Here is a 21755-nt window from a genome sequence, read left to right as displayed (position 1 = left end):
TATTTTTTTTAATATTATTCTACCACTGTCGGTGTGAATAATTTACACATACCTCCACAAAATTACAACTCTCTAGAGCTAATAGTTTCCAAGCAAAACCTCGGACAGACAGACAGACGGACATAACGAAACTATATGAGTTCCTTGTCAGGACTACAGAAACCTAACAAAGGTCTTTCGACTGGTTTGCGATTAGGTTTAAAATGTGCACTTTGTCTAGATTCGATTCGATCTATGACGTATGTCAATATATTGTTATATTACTCATTTTATCGACAGTCTAAACAAAAACAGCTGCACAAAAAAAAAACTTTTGTAGTCCTGCTGTGTAATCAATGGACCCTGGTTTTTTGAAATGATAAAGGAAAACAAAAAATAATCAAAAATACAATTTATTAAGCGTAAAATATGCTTAATCACTACAAAAACTGGAACATACAATATCGCGAGATATTAAGTCACTTTGAATTTCATAAGGCAAAGCTTTACAGTTTTAAGGCACATTTTTACGTAAACCAATGTAAAAATTCACAAAATAAATCTTATCATCTAATACGCCAGAAAATATAGTAATTCAACATTTCAATTTTTAATAATTCAATTATCAAACAACAATATTGATCACTATTAATGGAAAATATTTTAATATAGCTTTCCTTCGCTGGATAAAGGTCAAAAATATTTTTAATTGAGAAGTTTACGTTCTTAAACGTGAAGTGTACATAATATTATAGTAATCGAACAAACAACATGATGTATTTCTTAAAAGTAAACGTTGTAAACAATAAAATACTTAATAAAATTATAATCCTACCTATCAGTACATGAGCTTAATCCTAGATGTGTTTTGGTTTACTCACAGCTTTGAAAAGAATCAAATAATTTGATGTTCAAGTTACATTCCTATAAATAACAAAAATAAACATATGAAAACTACTTTTCTGCAATTTGATTCTTTTCAAGATCAGTCTAAAATAATTGTCCTATGATAATAATGATCAATTTATCACTAAAATGGCGGTCTTGTCATAAGCTAAGGTATATAAAAACAACATAACGTGAAATCTAAATATAAAGGAATCGAGAAATTATATTTAGTCATACATTGATTTTGATAATTTTGCCTTAACATTGTATTAACTTTTTAGAAATATTTTGCCTTCCAAATCCATTTTACACTTTTCGTTTGCATTTCAAATCAAGTCAGGTACAGATGTACCTATGCAGATCCTTGCAGTTGTCCTTGGATGAGTTTCAGACACGACTGTATTTCCTCGTTGTCTGCGACCATTCCCTGCAGTTTGTCCTGGACATCAATCAAAACGTCTGGACTCATCCCACCTTTCTTCAGAGCGGTCATGCAGTAATTCGTAAGTGCTCTAAAGCACTGTTTGCGTTGAGCATTATGGGGCTGATTATCCCACACCGGCGTTGCCCTAACGTAACTCCACGCTAGAAAAACATACTCCAATACCGACTCCCAATGTTGAGATTCCACTAACACCTTCCCTTGGTCTACAACGCACTTCTTGAAGGCGGCCAAGTGAGTCGCCACACGGGAATACGCAGGTGAGTCCGTCTTGGACGTGAGACGGGAGGTCGGAAGACTCTTGAAGATGTTCGACTTCAAATAATTTAACCTCTCTTCTAAAGGTGACAAGTCAGGAACTGGCATGTCCTTGCGGATCTCATCCTCCACTTCGGGATGTTTGTACGTGATGGTTTTGATCATGTTGATAAGTTGAGTGGGACTGAGTCCTTTGAGGGCGACATCGATAGGCCCTTTGAACTCTGTCAGTTTTTCGACCCTGGACCTCTTGGACGGCGGTGTCGCTTTAACTGGACTGGTTATTTTGAACTTCTGCGGTGTACTGATGTCAGAGAAGTCAATCTTTTCTGGTGTCAGGGGGATTCTTTCCACGTCGCCCAGGAGTAAGCGTTTCCGCGGGGTGGATCGCAGAGTAACCCCGAGCTTTGGGGGCGAGAAACGACCCGTATTTTTGGGTGGCGTGCGTATTAAAGAATGGAATGAGGAGTTGCGTTTCAAGTCGATGTCGGGCGACCATGTTGTTGGCAGGCGTTTGCGGCCTGAAAGCAATGAGCAAAAAAATACTGTTCAATAATAATAATAAAAAAAAAATTATACACGTTCAGCGTCATCAACGTAGGGAGATACATATTTAGGTTGAAAATCGCAGTTAGAATGAGTCGTCGGTAGTAATGACGTAACGCAAACAAAAGTATTAGGTTAAAGATAAACAGACGTTGATAACAAAGACTAGCTCTACAGATGGCATTACCTAAGCTGTATCAGCAGCTGGAAATGCATTGAAAGATGCAGGAAGACTCCCACAGCACGACAAGCATATGGAGGCTTCACTAAAAAGATAATGGTACCTCTTTGCTGTATCAACAGCTCGCCAGGCGACGGCGCCGGGCTGAGGTAGGTATTCGGCCGGCAGCGCGGGCGAGTGCTCGCGCGTGTTGGTAAGCGGCTGTAGCGTCTGGCAGGGATCAGTCAGGTGATGGGACGGGGCTGAGATACCTACTCTGCAGGCTTTGGAGGCTTCTCCTACTTCTCTCTTTAAAGGTTACTAAACCTTTGTCACCTATCATCCGCATCGGAGGGAAGTCGAACCTTAACCACAGAATAATAATAAGTACTACGTCCTTAACTTCGAACTCCTCCTATGTTCTTCTGATTAATTTCGTTGCGGTTCTAATGACAGTTTAACTTTCCCCCAGGACAACTCGACCTTCACTGGTTGGGTTTTTATTTGCGATCAAGCTGTAGATCCTGACTACACAGGAGTTGCAGCGGTGGGAATAGTCCCGGTCTCTTACCTTTTTGCTGTATCAGCAGCTCGTCACGCGACGGCGCGGGGCTGAGGTACCCGGCGGGCAGCACGAGCGAGCGCATATTGGTGAGCAGCTGCAGCGTCTGGCAGGGATCAGTCAGGTGATGGGACGGGGCTGAGATACTCTGCAGGCTGTGGAGGCTTCTCCTACCTCTCTGCTGTATCAGCAGCTCGTCAGGCGACGGCGCGGGGCTGAGGTACCCGGCGGGCAGCGCTGGCGAGCGCTCACGCGTGTGATGAGCGGCTGTAGCGTCTGGTAGGGATCAGTCAGGTGATGGGACGGGGCTGAGATACTCTGAAGGCTTCTCCTACTTCTCTGCTGTATCAGCAGCTCATCAGGCGACGGCGCGGGGCTGAGGTACCCGGCGGGCAGCGCTGGCGAGCGCTCGCGCGTGTTAATGAGCAGCTGAAGCGTCTGGCAGGGATCAGTCTGGTTATGGGACGGGGCTGAGATACTCCGCAGGCTTCTCCTACCTCTCAGCTGTATCAGCAGCTCATCAGGCGACGGGGCGGGGCTGAGGTACCCGGCGGGCAGCGCGAGCGACTCGCTCGCGCGTTTGGTTATCGGCTGCAGCGTCTGGCAGGGATCAGTCAGGTGATGGGACGAGGCTGAGATACTCTGCAGGCTTTGGAGGCTTCTCTTACCTCTCTGCTGTATCAGCAGCTCGTCAGGCGACGGCGCGGGGCTGAGGTACCCGGCGGGCAGCGGTGGCGAGCGCTCGCGCGTGTTGATGAGCGGCTATAACGTCTGGTAGGAATCAGTCAGGTGATGGGGCGGGGCTGAGATACTCTGCAGGCTGTGGAGGCTTCTCCTACCTCTCTGCTGTATCAGCAGCTCGTCAGGCGACGGCGCGGGGCTGAGGTACCCGGCGGGCAGCGCTGGTGAGCGCTCGCGCGTATTAGTGAGCGGCTGTAGCGGCGTGACCCGCAGGCGGTCCAGGCGCGCGGGGATCTCGGCGAGGGCTGCGCGGGTGCGACGCCCGCCTTCGGGGGTCACCGCGCCCTCCATTGCTTTAGGACTAAACAAATGGCTAAAGCCTGGTCCGTGAGCACGTAGAATTTTGTCCAATAATCCCAAGCTACCCATCCTTATCGCTCGCGCGTAATTATATTGCTGTCGCGACTGTGCGACAGGCGCCCGCAGTGAGTGTGCGAGCGCGACAGCAACATAATTACGCGCGAGCGATAAGGATGGGTAGCTTGGGGTCATTGAACAAAATTCTACGTGCTCACGGACCAGGCTTTACAACTTTTGTTTATAAAGAATATTAGTAATTTTTACAAATAATCCCATTAAACTCTTGTGGCTAATATGCTAATGTTAAGAATGGATTCATCGTAGTTCAGCAGCGGGGTTCGAACCAGTGTTGCTCGGAGTCGGCCATCCAACACTAACGCCTTTGGGCTTTAGCGCATTGTCAAATGTAAGTATACGAACTTCTTTCATTCACTCGTCATGTAATTCAGCTGTCAACTGTTTCGTGCACCCAAAGAATTTGAGAATCATTTGATGGGTTAAGGCTTAAGGTTTTGTTTTCACCACGAATACACAATACCAAGTCATAAACACTGCAGCATTTCGTGTACTTTTATAAGTGCTATTTTGCAACAATACTGTAAATGCTGCTTTCCTCTGGACTATTAAATTAGAAATAGATAGATAAACCACTTTATCTCGTGGAACCCAAAGTGGTAGCATGAGACCACAGTAATAATTGATTTCTATTGAGTCTCGAGTCTCAATTCGCTGGTACTTATAGGGCTTAAGATTTTTTTATAATATAAAAACATAAACGAAACTATGCAATTAAAATAATAAGACTAGACTTCTTATTACAATAAATAAACATGCTTTGTAGGTCACATACAATCAGCTAACTGAAGTGTCTACTATCTGTGACCTTCACTTTAATTTGGGATGCCTAAATATTCTACATAAAAAAAGATTGCTGTATGAAGAGCTATTATGAGTATGCTGTAGGTATGCTCTATCTACAACTGTTATTTTTGTTAAAAATTCTTCTTTTGGAGTGCATAAGTATACAAATATATTATAAGACAAGTCAACAGACTGGCTTTGTGACTTACTAAATACTTATTATAATTTGAATACTTAATCTGTTTATAAACATATTGGGTGAAAACATACTATCCTGGGTCAAGATGAGATCATTTAGAAATTTTCTAAGGGTGTCTGTTTTGATAAGTGTAGCTCTTTGCTCATATTTCTAGCATTAATCTTAGAAGATAGGATCTCAATGAAACGACTGTGAACTTCTGTTGCAACTTTTAAAGCAAATCAGTATTATATTTTATTCTGATCTGTGGCAATAGGTACCTACCTTATCAAAATTGTAAGCTAACGTTTCTTAGTTAACATACAAAGAAACACGACAGTTTGAAATTTATACAAACTGCAAAACACTTTTTTAATCCTTTATCTACTGATTAATCGACATCTCCAACGTATAATTGTTAGTATTTTTTAATTGAGATACTTAGAAATTAGGCCAAAATCAATGTAATAACTTAAACTTTTACCTTCAGTATGAAACCATCTTGGCGTCTCATTAACGTGCATAAATGTAATGAAAATAGGGAAATCTATACACGTTGTAATGTATGTTGAATGAATTTACCTGTTTACAACTGCAACACGCACTTCTCAGCAAATATACCCAAACTTTAACACTAAAATAATGTTATTTACAAAAACAGAAATTGGCGGAAAAACTGACAGATGCGTACGCATATAAAATGACAGTCAACGGTCGTCAATAGTGATGCTGCTTTGATTGAAACAAATATATTTGTTCAATTATCTGAACAAACCAATCCATCGTGGGTACGATTTATAATTTTCGAATTGAACCAACCAAGTTTCTTAACATTATTTTTCATTTTTGAGGAAATCAAAATCAAAATCAAAAAAATATTTATTCAGTTTAGACCACAAGTGGCATTTACGGAAGATTTGATAAAACCTACAGGCTAATTAATAAGAATAATTTGGTTATCCCCGAAAACATAAAATTAAATTAATTAAGCCTATTTATAATTTTAGATTCATCCATTCTGGACTGGAACAGCCTGTGCTTAGATAAATTTTCAAAAAAATCGAGTTCAATCAAAAAATCAAAAACTCAAAGTCAAGATGTCAGCCTCTGTTATTATTTATCTGTGCTGTGATATCTGTCATTTCTCTGTCAACTGTTGCCCTTTCCTTTTCGTGGCCGTAAATTTTGTCAAAATCTGGTGAATGGAAAAGTAATATTTTCACACAAATGATCTGATGAACTTTGTAATTATGTCCAAAACTGCTTCAAATAAGTTCATCGCACTATGAATTAACTTTCTAATTGTTTTGTTCTCAGAGTTAAGTCAGTTACTATTAAATTATTTACGGGCATTAAATCTTTTGTTTGTGTTAGCGATTGAATGTTTAAGTATCAATTTTGGGCAGTTTACGAGTACTTTAACTAGTAATTTTTGTTTTCAAACATCAGTCTCGGTTGTGAGAGTACTTCGAACTCATTTAATAAAGTTAATGTGTGTGAAAAGTTGTTGAGTTGTTGTTTGAGATAAACAGTTCAGATGTTCTAGACGGTTCTGACAATGGGTGCAGTGGTTCGCGGTGTTTAAGAGGATGGAAAGGCTGTCGCATGACTTAAACCTGGCTCTGGAAGAGAGTAATTGCGGCCGGCAAGAGCGGCGGAAACTAGGGCTCCGTCGACGCACTAGGTCCGCTGGAAATTTGCGTGAGTGGCTTTAATAATCACATTAAAAAGATACAGCACTATCACTCATTGATATCCCATCAAAAACAATACTTGTCAAAAAAACCAAGTCTCGCAACTCAGTTGTTCTACGGTAAAAAGTTGTGAGATCCATGTAATACCAAGTCCAGGCCAGGAAATCTATAACGTTTTACATAAATTATTGACTTGGCCATCGCACTAAATAATTTAATTTACACGTGTTTTCATGCGATGGCCAAGTCAATATATTTATGTAAAACGTTAAAGATTTCCTGGCCTGGACTTGGTATTACATGGATCTCACAACTTTTTACCGTAGAACAACTGAGTTGCGAGACTTGGTTTTTTTGACAAGTATTGTTTTTGATGGGATCTCATTTCTTTTTGTATTTTGTAGACAGCAGTTATGTATCTAGAAAACTGGACCGAAATTGAAAAATTTTACTCGACTTGGCGGTTGCACTACCGTGCCCCCAAATATCATTTCTTTTTGTATTTTGTAGACAGCAGTTATGTATCTAGAAAACTGGACCGAAATTGAAAAATTTTACTCGACTTGGCGGTTGCACTACCGTGCCCCCAAATATTTTAGTTTTTCCTTGATTCATACACCAAACACTACTTATATTCCAAATTTGAAGCTTCTAGGTCTGCTAGAAGTGCCTTAGAGTTTTGATGATCGGTGAGTCAGTGAGTCAGTCAGTGAGTGACAAAATTAAGTAACTTTGACCCGTTATAATTCTTAACCTACTGGTTCAAATTGAATGAAATTTTAAATATACCGTGTCTTTACAATGCCTGCATAGCTAATGAAAATTCAGCCTTCTAGTTTTATCCACAACGAAGTTACAGGCGGTCGAAAATGGCCTGAATTGCTTCGAGAAAAGGATGGTACGGCCGTGCCGCTTTTTTGCTCGACTTGGTGGGGGCACTGCCGTGCCCCCAGATATTGAAGAAGCTTACTAATAATAGTAATGGTAACACCTAATTAAACATGGTAAACCTTTCCATTAAAATTGCATAAATTCTATTGATAATAAAATTAATATAGTGTTGTGTTTAATTATTTCAACATTATAGTATCTAATGAAGGTGTTAGTTGCTTTGAAAAGAATTTTTATTTATTAGGAAGTTCAGTTGAAATTATACAATAATTTATTGTTACAGCGGCCGCCATAGCAGTGAGTTTGGTTGAAGATGGTAGTTCAAGCAGCCCTCCACAGGCCCCACTCATCACGCAACCACTATCAGACTCCGATGACCCTCATCTAAACCTGCACAAATCAAGCAGTATGAAGTCCAGACAGTATTGTCAAATTGGCAATTTCGAGTCGGACTCGTTTAACGAAAACTTCTCCCCAACAAGACCAGCAAATGCAAGGAGGAAGAGAAAGTATAAAAAGATGCCTGTCGAATACCCAGATGGAAAGCGCTCTCCGCCCATCGAAATACTAAGTGTTACTACAGAGGTTAGACCCTTTTTTACTTAGTTAATTATTTCAAAACAACACACATCTATTCAAAATAATTTAATAAAGGAAGTTAATGAATTATTAACTACATAATTTCTCTTTACTCAACTTCAGTTAGCTAAAAAAAATTTTAGATTAGTAAAACTCCATATAAAAACTGTAAAGAAAAATATTAAAATGGTTTATTATTACATAAAGAAAAATAAAAAAATATTTATTCTGGTTTGAACAATATTTTGGCACTTATGAACATAATAATATACTTTTTTGAATTTAATAGCTTTTTATCCTGCCCCTTTAATAAACACTATGGATGGATATGATGGTAAATCTAAATTGAATAGGTAATACCTTTATTCACTTGATTGTTGTTCAACAATAAAGATGCCTTATTGTCTTGTCCAACTTTATTGTCCTTAGTGTTACAATCTTGGTTATTTGTTAGTCAAGTTTTTCTTGTTTGTATTGTGTTTTTCTGTTGTACAGAAGCTGAGAATCAAAAACATAGTCAAATCAAATGATATACTTTTTAATTGTATTTTACAGCCAGCCTTACCAGCTACAATAATTATGCAGACCCAAGGCCTGACGTCAATTCCACATATTACCAAACACAAGCAAGAAAGGTAATTATTATTATAAATCATTATTTTTTATTACTTACGGAGCATATTGAACCTTCAACTAAGAACATTATTATTGAATTTCAGGAATGCATTTTGTGGCAAAAGAAAATGGTCCCATAGAGACAAAGGAGATGTATGTGAGATGAGAGAAAGATCATTCAGCGGAGGATGTTCATCCAAGTCATCATTCTTTAAAAATGATTTTAAATGCAAGAAGTATGAGGAAAAGAAACGAAAGGAGTCTGTATTACAGCCAGGGAAGATTATACTCAAGTCTCAAAACGTTGAAGGCATGCCATCATCATTCACGAACACCCCATCACTGCCTGGTAGCTCAAGCTTTAACTTTGTGTATAAAAATTCCGGAAAGAACGGACCATTCCTCTCAAAGGTAACTGGGTACAAAATCACCACAGATCTACCACCGGTATTCAGTCCTACAACCAGTACTGGAAAATATCATTCGCGGAAGTTTAAACTCTTGAACAAGTCACACTCACCACACTCTCTGAGGAATCCTCTATTGTTCGAGGATTCGAATAGCGGCATGGATTGCGCGGGAAATGAATCTAGTTCGCTCAGCAGCAGTGACTCGGATGGAGTCGTGACAAATGACAGCGACAGAGAAGGCGACGATGAACTGACCGACTGGCCCGGTATTGAAGAACTAAAAGTTTTCAATAAAAGCCTCACGTTTAAATCTTCCAAATCCGTCAATAACAACAACAATAACTCCCCAAATTCAGTTAACATGCCTCCACCGAAACGGCTGAAGAAAGAGAAACATTTAGTGAAAAGCGGCTGGGCGAGTTGTAAGAATAGATTTAAAAAGAAGAGGCCTAAAGTTGATTCGGGAAACGACGATGACGCTATGATGTCCGATTCAAAAACCGTCGTCGATGTAGAGGACGAGGCGATTAGCAAAGAGAATAGGGACATTTTACAGCCTCACTCGTCGTTTTCCAGTTTTAGCGATATAAAGAACGCTGGTGTGTCGGGTCAGAACGCGAATGAGACGTTTTTTCAGTCCTTTCAGGCGTTTCAGGAGAAATCCAGTCAGCAAGAGACGTTCAGTCAGACGCCTCGGACAAACTTTTCGTTGCAGAAAACGTCGTCTAGCGACTTGAATGTTAGCGAGAAATCGCCACAGAGCGATCATTATTACAGTGAGCATTCCATGGGCAATGCCGTGACAGAAGTGAGAGAAATAAGAGCCGGGTGCAGGAGAATACGTGAAGAGCGACCAGGTTTCCTTATCCTGAGCGCTGCGAATGAACAACTCTCAAAATTCCTACAAGATTCTTGCCAAACAGAGCTGAAGCTCCCAAGTTTCCATGATCCAGAGGAAAAGGAGAAGTTAGAATCACTTGCCAAGCTGTATTCCTTGAAACTGCAAGTGGAAATGGGCAGGCCTATTCTAAGAAAGACTAGGTAAGTCATAGCCTTTCTGCTTAAATGGTTAAGTTTTAAAGATTCCACGTCTGGCGCAAAACACTGCAGTGCTTACGTAATTAAGTGGCTGTTATAATTGGTCAATAAATCAGTACTCATTTGTAATAGGGTATTTAGAGTTTATAGGCACAACTTGCTAAGAAGAAAATCAAACATTGTCTTGTTTGACTTGGCTTAAAGCTGGAACTAAGCGTTAAATGCACAGTTTTGATGCTTATACAGTAGTATACAGTATAACTTACTTCATATTCATTATGACTTGTTATAATAAGATTTTTAGGTTTAATTCATCTAATTTGGTACTATTGGATAGTTTACTTCAACTTGAAACTTTGTTCAAGCTTAGCACTTTTGATTTATTATTGCTGCATCATTTGCTATACATCTACCTTCCAAGCACCACGGATGAACAGCTAAGCTAGCATATACGGTGGCCAGAAAAATAAATTAAAAATTCCAAAATATCATTCTCACGGCTGAGTGAAAATGGAATTGGACATCTTGATAGCTTTAGACACCTCTCGCTCACTTGTGACACTGTGAACGCTGAATTCAATACGTTTCTATAAAAAATTGTTGCTTTTCGAACCAGTATCTTCACAGTAACTTGTGTTTTGTCGCGCCAGAATCATTGCAAAACTTTAATTTTTATATTGGTGGTGGTTCTGTACTGTTGTATAAAATGTTTGCTAAATAATTTGAACCTCTATTATTTCAATTTGTTCAGATTTGAATATCTTCACGCACCGTTTACCACGCCACGACACAACCCACCGGTCTGTCGTCATAGCGAGAGGTGTCAACAGCCGTCTTATTTCCAATTCCATTTTTTATCTGCGCAGGTTGTACAATGTTCCAATGTGTTCCCAGCAACACAATGCAGGCGGTGCGCGTTGAACATTCCTACCACAACTTCCCTACGGACCACAAGAGGCGCTGTTACGGTGAGGACCAAGACTCCAGTTTGAGTTTGAGCGAGAACTCGGTCAACTCCATCAACGATTTGGACGAGCATGATTTAAACGAGCCGAAGCCTGGAACCAGCGACGCACAGCAAGAACTCGTGGACACTTTCTCGCATACGCACGTCGATAAGTCATTGCTGGATCCAGGTGATGTAGACTAAATTTCTTGATAGCGAAGCAAATTTTAACAAATTGATAAATATACGATAAAGACTTAAAGAGCTGTTTGACAGCAGCATTAGTTTCTAAAAATTGTTGGTTATAGATCCTTTCATCCACGAAGACGCGCCCCACCATTCTTCCGCTGTTTGAGTGTTATAGGTACACGCTAAATCATCCATGAGTGCACACGCACACTACAGTAATGACGCTCGGATTGCTCGGATCAAACTCCCCGCACCCCGCGCTTCCCTCGACCAAAAATTTGTGGGGCGCGTCTTCGTGGATGAAACGATCTATACACACAATGTAAAAATTACAGGCTCGCTTGTGCTAGTTGTTGTGAAATTATGAACAAATGGTTTTGCTATAGTCTCTAACAAGATTTAATATTTTATGTATTTCCTTTATATCTTAAGTCGGAAAATATCTTGAATAGAGTTGGAGACGGATATTCGGTAAAACTGCAGCGTAGGACGTCCAATCGCACGGTGGACTGACTATTTTCTTTATGGAGGCCTAAGTAGTTAGTTTACGGCTATTGATGTTGATATAATATTTCCATTCATGTATAAGTTATAATTTGTAGAACGTCTGTACAGCGTCTGTCGCCAACACAGACGACTCGTATAGAATAAACGCTTAATGCTTCAACCACACCAACGCGCGCGGATCGCCATCGCCGGCGCGATCATAGGCCAATGACAGGTCGCGCGACCCAACACGTTGGTGTGGTTGAAGCTTTACTGAATCAAAATATGACTGTCTGCCCGTTAGGCCTCAGCCGCGAATTTAGCGGGCAGCGGGGCGGCGGCGGTAGCGGCAGGATCTTATGCGTAAAATCAAATAGACTGGTTCTCGAAAACAGGCGCGGGAGCGGGCAACGAGCGGGCAGCGCACTCCTTCTTTTGCCCACAATAAATCGAGCGTTAGGAATAAATTTGAATCGAAATAAAATTGTCGCCGTTGTTCAGACATTTCGTTCGCGAATAAAAACAAATATCTCGACAACACAACCCCGAACACAACACTTCGCCGCTAAAGCGCCGCGCGAGCTGCCCGCTTGTTTCGAGAACGGGTCTGCGTTGCCCGCCCCGCTCCCGCTCCGCTGCCCGCTAAACTCGAGGCTGAGGCCTAAATGATGTTCATCGTAATAAATGTTTCTTTCTTTTTTTATATTATATATTTGGGAAAACGCACTTTACTTTATCTACACTAATATTATAAAGAGGAAAACTTTGTTTGTTTGGTTGTAATGAATAGGCTCAAAAACTACTAAACCGTTTTTAAAAATTCTTTCACCATTTGAAAGCTACATTACTCACGAGTAACATAGGCTAGATCTCGATAAAATGTAGGTACTTATGAAATGAAACGCCAGCAGAGGATGGAGGCCCCTGGAGAACAGGGGCCCCAAGCACGTGCTTGTAGTGCTTATACGTTAATCCGCCACTGCCTTCACTGGTTGGGTTTTTATTAGCGGTCAAGCTGTAAATCCTGGCTACATAAGAGTTGCAGCGGTGGGAATAGTCCCGTTATCAATTATCACGACGAACGTCATATGAGAGAATACAGAGGAAAAGTGAATCTATTAATTGTATAAAATATCCTAGCCACAACTTGCCTAACAAACACTCTTTAGTGTTCTATTAACTTGGGTTGGATACAATGAATAGTAGGTCAATCAGCCCACAAAAAAGTAACGTCATAAGTTTGCATTGCTACACTAAAATCTACGGAGGTATCGCGTCTTGACACCTCATAAAAAGCTTAGCTCATCATTTGTTTTATGTCAGCTACTTTTAATAATGTAATGAACATGCCACAAACTATAAGCAGAGTAAATACAAATGAGTAGGTCATCTTCATAGAAACGCACCGAGCGCGGTTTGTATGTGAGCGCGCGCCAATACGTATGCGGCGCGCACGCACACACTGACAAAATTCGGGGCAACTCACCGCTAATCCACGCTAAATTTTGTCAGTGTGTGCGTGCGTGCCGCATACAAACCACGCTCGGGCGTTTCTATGAAGATGACCTACTCATTTGTATTTACTCTGCTATAACTAAATTCAAATTCTTTATTGCTCCATGTTGGTATACAAAAGTTCTTACATAATAGACCTATATCCATAACATGGACCCTGCTATAACTATTTTTTTTTTCATTTTTTCCAGAATGTCCAAAGGCGGAACGCGACGAAACTGCTTCTCAGTAAAGAGGACAACAAGCCCACCATTCAGGGCTGGCTCACGAAGGTCAAGAACGGCCACGCCAAGAAGAGCTGGTGCGTGCTCATCGGCAAGATGTTCCTGTACTTCAAGTCGCCGGGAGACCAGGTAAAAACTACTGACTGAGAAAGAAACATTTATTACAATATGGACGTCACACAAATACAGACAATTACCATAACAGTGGCACATAGGAAATAATAAGAAAGAAAAACAAGAGCGAACTAAGCAGTGCGCCACCTACTCACAATAATGATGCCCACTGCAGTCGCGTCGGCACGGCATAATCTGTCCCCCCACTCAGCTTATGCCGTGGCCCAGGGTGACGAAGGTCAAACGCTGGTTTTCAGTGTGCTAAATCGTTATTTTGTAGAATCTGTCCACGAAATTATGTAGATTGTGTGTACAGTCTGTTAGATGGTGCTACCTTAAACTTGATTTTCTCTTATGTCGAAAGCTAAGGAGTAAGTACCTACGTGATTAGATATGAGATACTGGATTCCCATCCCGACGCGAGGTGAGCGTACGGGAAAATAACCTTCGTTCCACGAACCTAAAAGTTTTTGGTGATACTTGTTTATGTAATGTATTCAGCGATCATGCTCATCAGAGCTGTTTCCTTTGTTTCTAGAACCCAACTGGCCAGATCAACATGCGAGACGCGCGAGTGGAAGACGTAGAACATGTTTCAGACTCGGACTCGGAAGAGAAGAACGACGACACGCGCAACCACCTTACTGTGGCTATCTACCCGCAGCACCAGGTAACTGCGGTCAGTGAATAAACCATATATTATGCGTGGTAGTTGTGATTGTAAAAGTAGAACACTAGGCATGTTGACTATTCCGTATAGTTATTGTACGTTTATTAGAACAAGACCTTTTTAATAGCACGAATTATCTACTATTATAATAAGAACGACGACACGTGCAACCACCTCACCGCGGGTATTTATCCGCAGCACGAGATGACTGCGGTCAGTAAATACGTCATAATAATGATAATATTATGCGTGGTAGTTTTATAGTTGTGAATGTAGAAACCAGTAGGCATGTTGACTATATCCCTTCAAACAACAGCGACTTAAGCACGATTATTTGAACAGGACCTTAAACAATAAGTGTGAAGACACTCGTGAGAATTTCATAGTTTTTTTTTTATCCACAACGAGGAAGCTCTTGGCCTGTATCTCACCTGATGGTAAGTGATTATCTGGCCTAAGGTGGAAGCGAGCTTAATTCTGGAATCCTCAACCACAGAGAAACTGGCTATCTTACCTCTAACTGCCGGAGCACAACAATGCTGTTAACATTGTTAAAAATATGTAGCACCTGGTAACTGTGATTAATAAACATGTCGAAGTCGTAGAAATACACTCGGCATCAAATAAATCGCACCTCCCTCAACAAGCACTTTTCAAACGTATACATCCCCACTTCCCAACAACATTGGTTCCATTTGAAAGCCTAGTTCTAATCTTCATTTCATTAGAGGAAACGTTTTTACCCCAAAAATGTGTCTTTAGAAGGATCCAGAATCACTTCTTCAAAAAATAGGTAGTTACGCTTGAACCAACTTTTATGGTTATAAAACTGTTAAGTTGGGATTAATCGCTATCCATCTGTTAAAGAGGACACGTGTGATCGTTATTTGATTTTATAACCATAAAATTTGGTCTAATTGATCCCAGAGGTGAGCCCAAAGTGAGGTCTTTTTTCAAGACACATTTATGGTATATGTCAATAATTTATTAAGAAATTAAATTGTGTTTTTTTACAAGCTTTATATTGACTTCACTTGTTAGTATGTGTGGGACAAATCTTGCAACTGAATTTAAGACCAGTTCTCCTCAACCGATTGAGCTGAAATTTGGTATATTTATGTAAGTACGATGACAATGCAATATTATGGTACCATTGAGCTGGTCTGATGATGGAGTCGGGAGGTGGCCATAGGAACTCCTAAACAAAACGGCGGAAACTCATCGAGTTTGGGTTCGTTGGATTTGTCTTTTCGAGCACTTTAGTGTTAGATAATGTCCAGGGTCCTGATATTAAGATATAACTAAAAAGTGTAAAATAAAATTATAATAAAAATAAACTTTTTTAAAAACAAGCTTTTATTCTGAATTTCGAAAGCTTGTAGCGCAAACAGAGAAAAAGAGGAATAAATTCCATGCGCGATACAAACTTTCGAAATTCAGAATAAAAGCTTGTTTTTAAAAAAGTTTATTTTTTAAAGGATATTTATTGGGCTTTCAAATAACACCAATATTATTGGGGTACCATGATTGTGTCAGAAGAAAATCTATAAAGTTCGCGTCGCGGAAGGTGCGGTTTATTTGATGTTGAGTGTATTATTAGAAACCAGTCGAAAGCCTACAAAGAGCCACAAAGTTTCCTTTCCTCTTAATATTACAGTGTGATATTTTAAATGTAGAGATGTGATATTATATTTTTTAAAGCATGTTTCCAAGAAAACAGTAATAGTTCTGGCACTTGGTGTTTTACACAAAAATCTTTCCAAATCAAATCCAAGCACGCCCTACCTACTTTGACACACAATCCCCCACCACATTATAGCCTCATTCGCCCCCCATCTTGTTGCAGGGTCCAACGTACCTATTATTCGAAAGCAAAGCAGACAAGGACTCCTGGTTATACCATTTGACCGTGGTGAGCGGAGGCGGATTAAGCCAGGGCACGCACTTCGAACAGCTGGTTCAGAAGCTGATGGAGACAGATGGCGATCCCAGTAAGTGAACTTTTAGCATCTTAACAATTAATACATGTTTGACTTTCTCATTTATTAAGCGAAAAAACTGATGGTACGCTGCATTCTAGTACGCTCCTTGAATTAATCTATATCAATGAAAGCAAAAGGTCAGTGACTGGCTCACTTACTCATCACGAAACCTCATAAATTACAAGTGCTGGGAGTCCCAAATTTTGCATGGGGGGTTCCTTTTAGAACGTAGGTGCTCACTAAGAACGGATTTTACAAAACTCCACTCCTAAGGGGATAAAACAGGACCCACTCGTACGAAGTCGCTGGCGGCCGCTAGTTTTTAATAAAAGCCATGGCCAGTACTTTGATTCCATCATCCCTTGATCCTTATTTTATAAATGAGGTTTTATTCCTTGTTCTGATTTCATAGTGTTGATATAGGTAGCAGTAGTCATAAAGCTACTTAATAATACCACAGAATAATAATAAGTACTACGTACAGAAGTTTTACTTCGCGAAGGTATTTAAAAAGACGTATTCTCAATGTCATTAACAATATGGTGTAATTTAGCTTGTCTCAAGAGTCAAGCACCATTTTGATGACAAACGTCAGTGATCGGCACTGCGCCGAAGCTATAGGGCTGAATTCGGTAAAATGATGTGACGTGAGGTGCCAAACTGCGGAAAATGGCGGAGGAAATACATGATTTAGCATGAATTAACATGAATAATATTAACTACTTATTTAGCTCTCAGTGTTTTGAGGCAACTTAAAAAAGTACATTCTGTGTTTTTATTATTATTTAGGCAGTTAAATACTGCACAGTATTTAGTACACCATTTTCTTTATTTTCTTCCATCATACACAAGAATACGCGTGCATGAGTCAATGTTCGCTCGTATGTGAGGCCTTGTCGAATAGTATCCTGTAGGTGGGCCATCGTGCGTGTTTTGTTTTCGATGTAAACTCGCGGAGATGAACAGGCCTGATATAGGTAGCAGTAGTCATAAAGCTACAATAATACTTTTAATTTCGCAGATTGCGTGCTATGGCGGCATCCAACGCTGCTGTATTCGAAGGAGAACATCACATCCCCTCTGACGTCACTTAACTCCGAGGCGCTGCAGGCGGAGGCATTAAAACTATTTAAGGTAGGTTAAGATTAATTGTTGTCACGTGAGGTTAAAAATTTGAAATAGAGGGAAACGATCAATAAATCAATCAATAAACCATTGATTGTGGTAGTTATAGGTAATACAGTAACAGTAACGATAAAGTGATCTCACTCGATTATTTCTAAACTATACAATATATCGAAAAAAGACAGGTTTTCGTGTCTCGATAGATCCTCAACATGCGACATTATCTTGGGCTGGCACAGTAATGACAGATTTTTTAGCTGGCCTGACAGACCACGTACGCTCCATGCGCTTTTGTCATCCAGCGCTTCGTTGGTCGTAAAGCAGTTGTGGTTCTTCTTACAACGCTCTGCAGAAATGTCTTAAGATCATTGAGATGGCTGCATTTTTGTAGTGGTCGTTGTCGTCTGTAGTGTGAATTGTTGTGGGCGGATATTGCTCTTAAGTTTATAACGGGGTGTTTTTGAAAATGAAATGAAAATGAAAATATTTATTGCCAGAATCAAACAATAAGACAGACCTCCACACTAGGCATTGCCTGTCCTGTGGAGGAAAGAATCTGGGGGCACGGCAGTGCCCCCGCCAAGTCGAGCGCGAAGCAAACACTGCCGTACCATCCTTTACTGGAACCATTTCGCCGCATTTTCAGGCCCCTATTTGAGAACCTCTGGATAAGACCAGAACGCAGAAATTTTCGTCATCTAGTAAGCTATAATCACGTACTTAAAATCCAAAATTTCAAGTCTGTTGGTCATTTAGTTCCGAAGTTAAGCGAAAGCAAAGTTTCGCATTTACGACACTCACTCACTGATAATCATCAAAATAGAACTAGTACTTCCCATAAACTCAGAGAGCTGAAATTTGGTACAGAGTTAGGGTTTAATGGCCACATAAAGGGAAAACTATAAAAACTAGGAAAATCGAAGATTTGGAGTAACACCACATTCATAATAAATACTACTCCGGCACCGTGGTGTTCGCCTGTATCGCTCACCGCTAGATGGCGCTAGCACTAGCAAGCGCCCCGTCGATTAAGTTGAATGTTGTGTAATTTGCATTTCGTTGATTTCGTTTATTATATTGTAAGGTTCGCTAAGGTTATGTTATTAAAACAATTCTGATTCGTTGTCCATTTTAAAGGTCGTTGAGTTTATTTGTGTTTAATATCGTGAAAAATGTCGATAAAACGACGACGTTAAATAATTTTGCCACTTTCTACAAAAAGAAGTGAAATCCCACCAAAAACATTCTGTAAAAAACTAGCCAAGTCTCGATGGAGCTGCTTGTTTATCTCTAAAAAGTAATGAAATCTAGACAAAGTCGTGCCAAGTCTATGGTTCCTTACTGCGATTTCTTTATTATTATAGTTAATGTTGTGTGACTTGGCCGTTGAAGGGTACAAAACCAGGTAATCCATGACACCATTGCACCAATCTGTCGCCAGAACCGCTACCCATTGGCGATGGAAAATTGCCACTTGGAAAACGTTGATTCAATAACCAGTCAATTGTAGGCTTAATAAAGCTGCGTATTTCAATAATACTTATTGTATGATTATCTTAATAAAGATTGTTCAACGGCCAAGTCACACAACATTAACTATAATAATAAAGAAATCGCAGTAAGGAACCATAGACTTGGCACGACTTTGTCTAGATTTCATTACTTTTTAGAGATAAACAAGCAGCTCCATCGAGACTTGGCTAGTTTTTTACAGAATGTTTTTGGTGGGATAACAATTAACAGGTAGAAGTAGACATTAGTACGGTTAAGCTGAAGTGTTATTTAAGGAAGCAATAAATCGAAGTATGAAAAGTACACATAAGATGAAAAGGCATTAGGGATGGATGTAGGCTGTTGTGTGTAAAAGTGTAGATGTGTTGTGTATGTGTGTGTGTTTTGTCATTCCAGTGCGTCCAACTCTTCATGTCAGTAGCCGTAGAGCACGCAGGCATCGACTACCACGTGGTGCTCGCCCAGAATGCCCTCCAACAATGCCTGGAAGTAGCCGAGCTCCAAGACGAGCTGGCGTCAGCGTTGGCCCGTCAGACCACGCCTCACACGCACACCAAACACGGCGTGCAGGTAACGCCCGCGACTGCGCGACGTAACATAAACGTTAAGGCCGCCAAGCTTAAGAATGTAAGTTGGGTTTCAGTTTGTTTGTGTGGGGGTGGCGGTTGATGGTGTTGCTATCTTATCTATTATATAAAAGAAAGTCGTGTTAGTTACTCCACTTATAAGTCAAGAACGGCTGAACTGATTTAGCTGAAAATTGTCAGGGAGGTAGTTTAGAGCCAGGAGAAGGACATAGGATACTTTTTATCCCGTTATTTATTGCCATTAAGGCGGAACAAAGTTCGCCGGGTCAGCTAGTTAAGTATATTTTTTGTTAAAAGGTAGATAGTGCACAAACAGTCAGAAGATAAAAGATAGTACTCGAAAAGGCACAATGTAGTAAGATAAGTGTTATTTATTGCATATCACACAATCTTACAAGCCAAATCTCTCCTGTAGTGTCGAGATTAAATGACCCGATGGGCTGATCTATACTAATATTATAAATGCGAAAGTAACTCTGTCTGTCTGTCTTGCTTTCAAGTAATTTGGCATATAGATAGTTTGAGTCCCGGGAAAGGACATAGGACTTTTTCTGTGACAGACAAAATTACACGCGGGCGAAGCCGCGGGCGGAAAGCTAGTGAAGAAATAAAATCTAAAGTAATGAGTAGGCAGTAGACAATTTCAATAATTTTAAATACATAAACTTTTGCTGTTTGCTTTAGATACTAATTGAATGCTATTGCATTTTGTATCTTTTATAGTTATAACATAAAAATATGATGACCAGATTAAAACACAGTAGAAACATTTTAGCATCCAATTGGAAGCATTCTAATGTTTGCTGTTTGTGTGTTTTATTAAGGTGTCTCAGTTTATTAAAGAGTTATACTTTTTGATTTCTCCTGTATTTATAAAAAGTATGCATCAACCGCCACTTCCATTTCTATAGCTGTTATTTGGTTGATTCTTGGTTCTCTTAAAAATATAAATAGTAAATACCTACCTACTATAATTTTGAAAATAACAGTAAAGTATTTTAGATCATAAATAAATTAATTAATCATTCGAGAACCAGGATTGAACCAAAGATTTATGTTTTTATTTGCTGTCCGTCCCCTGAACATTTTCTATTTATTATAGAAATTGTTCTAATTATCGAATAAAATGTAGCATGGCTTTTGGTGTTTCTAAAATCATTGTAGACAAACACCAATAACTTCTAGATTTCAAAAATAACTTTTGGTATTGATTTCCAGTAAACAAATAAGTTTTTTGTGTCATTCAGTTGTCCCAATGCCTACTAATCCAATAAAAATGCCCAATTAAGGACTCTTTTAATGTACCGATCTTTATAAAAAAATAAACCTAGTTACACAATCCTTATTTTTAAAAAGTCCGGTGGATGTTTTAAAATAACATAAAATATCGATTCAATTAATTGGTGTGTGACATAGTAAATTTTAAAAGTCAATTAGGATTCCTTAAAGAATAATTTAGTAAATATTTTCATCATATTTAATAACAATTTAGTGTTTTATAGTGGTTTAACGGTAACTCCGGTATGTATCATGGTATTTACAACAAAACGCTTCATTTCGCAAAAGCTTCTGCTAAGCGATACGCTTCTACGCTTTTCTCATATGTCGGTACTATACAGGGTGTTAGGTAAATGGGTATATGAGCCGACACTAGCCCATGTTAACATGGTCATATAAATGGTATGGTGAAGTCAGAAAATTGATATCTTCATTTTAATTATTTTAATTTTCATACAAATCGTATTTTATAAAATTTATTTTGTATGAAAATTAAAAAAAATAAAATGATGATATCAAATTTCTGACTTCACCATACCATTTATATGACCATGTTAACATGGGCTAGTGTCGGCTCATATAACCATTTACCTAACACCCTATATCCATCGTTCACAAGGTTTCTACTTTCTGCATAGCACATAGTGTAGAGTGGGCATTATAAACATAATATGGTTTTAGTATAAATATTCCGAAGTAATTTACTGTCGTTATTTTTTTATTATAACGAGAAATAAATGACGATTGTAAGTTACTATGTAAAGACAAGCAGACACAATGCTATTGCAAAGAATATTGACTGTATAAAAATGAAACATGATTCAATATAAAATCTTTGGCTATACAGACCATTTTTTTTGGCAATAGTGTGCACTGGGTATTAGTTTACCTATAAAGGTATGTTCATATTGCTACGGGGCGTACGCGGGTCGTTACATGAACTTGTTTAATTGATTTTTCATGGAAAGACCCGCACACGCCCCGA

General features: G+C 39.5%; 3 protein-coding genes across 5 annotated transcripts; 2 read left to right on the top strand and 1 right to left on the bottom strand.

The window, feature by feature from the left end:
• Positions 1 to 376: 376 nt before the first annotated feature.
• LOC135078337 (uncharacterized) lies at positions 377 to 3356 on the bottom strand. Its single transcript, XM_063972935.1, has 4 exons — positions 3353 to 3356; positions 3171 to 3305; positions 3010 to 3111; positions 377 to 2088 (listed from the first exon to the last, which is right to left on the bottom strand). The coding sequence occupies exons 1-4, from the start codon at positions 3354 to 3356 to the stop codon at positions 1220 to 1222; spliced, it is 1110 nt and encodes a 369-aa protein (XP_063829005.1). The 3' UTR covers positions 377 to 1219.
• Positions 3357 to 6080: 2724 nt separating this feature from the next.
• Positions 6081 to 12378, top strand: LOC135078173 (uncharacterized). Of its 3 annotated transcripts, none has more exons than XM_063972755.1 (6): positions 6095 to 6125; positions 6462 to 6616; positions 7784 to 8085; positions 8635 to 8714; positions 8799 to 10145; positions 11037 to 12378. In XM_063972755.1, the coding sequence occupies exons 2-6, from the start codon at positions 6505 to 6507 to the stop codon at positions 11290 to 11292; spliced, it is 2097 nt and encodes a 698-aa protein (XP_063828825.1). In that variant the 5' UTR covers positions 6095 to 6125; positions 6462 to 6504; the 3' UTR covers positions 11293 to 12378. The 3 variants fall into 3 exon arrangements, with proteins under 3 accessions (XP_063828826.1, XP_063828825.1, XP_063828824.1); XM_063972754.1 differs by having other exon boundaries at positions 6098 to 6113; positions 6365 to 6616; XM_063972756.1 differs by having other exon boundaries at positions 6081 to 6616; positions 11009 to 11160.
• A 731-nt stretch (positions 12379 to 13109) lies between these two features.
• On the top strand, positions 13110 to 19574 carry LOC135078336 (uncharacterized protein CG43867-like). Its single transcript, XM_063972934.1, has 6 exons — positions 13110 to 13130; positions 13470 to 13631; positions 14155 to 14286; positions 16133 to 16277; positions 17290 to 17402; positions 19302 to 19574. Exons 1-6 carry the CDS (start codon positions 13110 to 13112, stop codon positions 19572 to 19574), a joined length of 846 nt encoding a protein of 281 aa, XP_063829004.1.
• The last annotated feature ends 2181 nt before the right edge of the window (positions 19575 to 21755 follow it).

Source organism: Ostrinia nubilalis, chromosome 14 (genome assembly GCF_963855985.1).
Source record: "Ostrinia nubilalis chromosome 14, ilOstNubi1.1, whole genome shotgun sequence".
Classification (NCBI taxonomy): domain Eukaryota; kingdom Metazoa; phylum Arthropoda; class Insecta; order Lepidoptera; family Crambidae; genus Ostrinia; species Ostrinia nubilalis.
Note: the sequence above shows the minus strand (reverse complement) of the source record. Positions and strands in the feature narration are given on the sequence as shown.

Excerpts from the sequence above, each read along its gene's own strand:
- LOC135078337 (XM_063972935.1), bottom strand. Across the intron at positions 3,112-3,170 it reads GCTGCTGATACAGCAGAGAA|ACGCTACAGCCGCTCATCAC; the intron begins GTAGGAGAAGCC and ends GATCCCTACCAG. Across the intron at positions 2,089-3,009 it reads GCTGCTGATACAGCAGAGAG|GCCGCAAACGCCTGCCAACA; the intron begins GTAGGAGAAGCC and ends CATTGCTTTCAG.
- LOC135078173 (XM_063972755.1), top strand. The coding sequence starts at position 6,505 with ATGGAAAGGCTGTCGCATGACTTAAACCTGGCTCTGGAAGAGAGTAAT. Across the intron at positions 8,086-8,634 it reads TACTAAGTGTTACTACAGAG|CCAGCCTTACCAGCTACAAT; the intron begins GTTAGACCCTTT and ends TGTATTTTACAG. Across the intron at positions 8,715-8,798 it reads ACCAAACACAAGCAAGAAAG|GAATGCATTTTGTGGCAAAA; the intron begins GTAATTATTATT and ends ATTGAATTTCAG.
- LOC135078336 (XM_063972934.1), top strand. The coding sequence starts at position 13,110 with ATGCCACAAACTATAAGCAGA. Across the intron at positions 13,131-13,469 it reads TGCCACAAACTATAAGCAGA|AATGTCCAAAGGCGGAACGC; the intron begins GTAAATACAAAT and ends CATTTTTTCCAG. Across the intron at positions 17,403-19,301 it reads AGGCATTAAAACTATTTAAG|TGCGTCCAACTCTTCATGTC; the intron begins GTAGGTTAAGAT and ends TTGTCATTCCAG.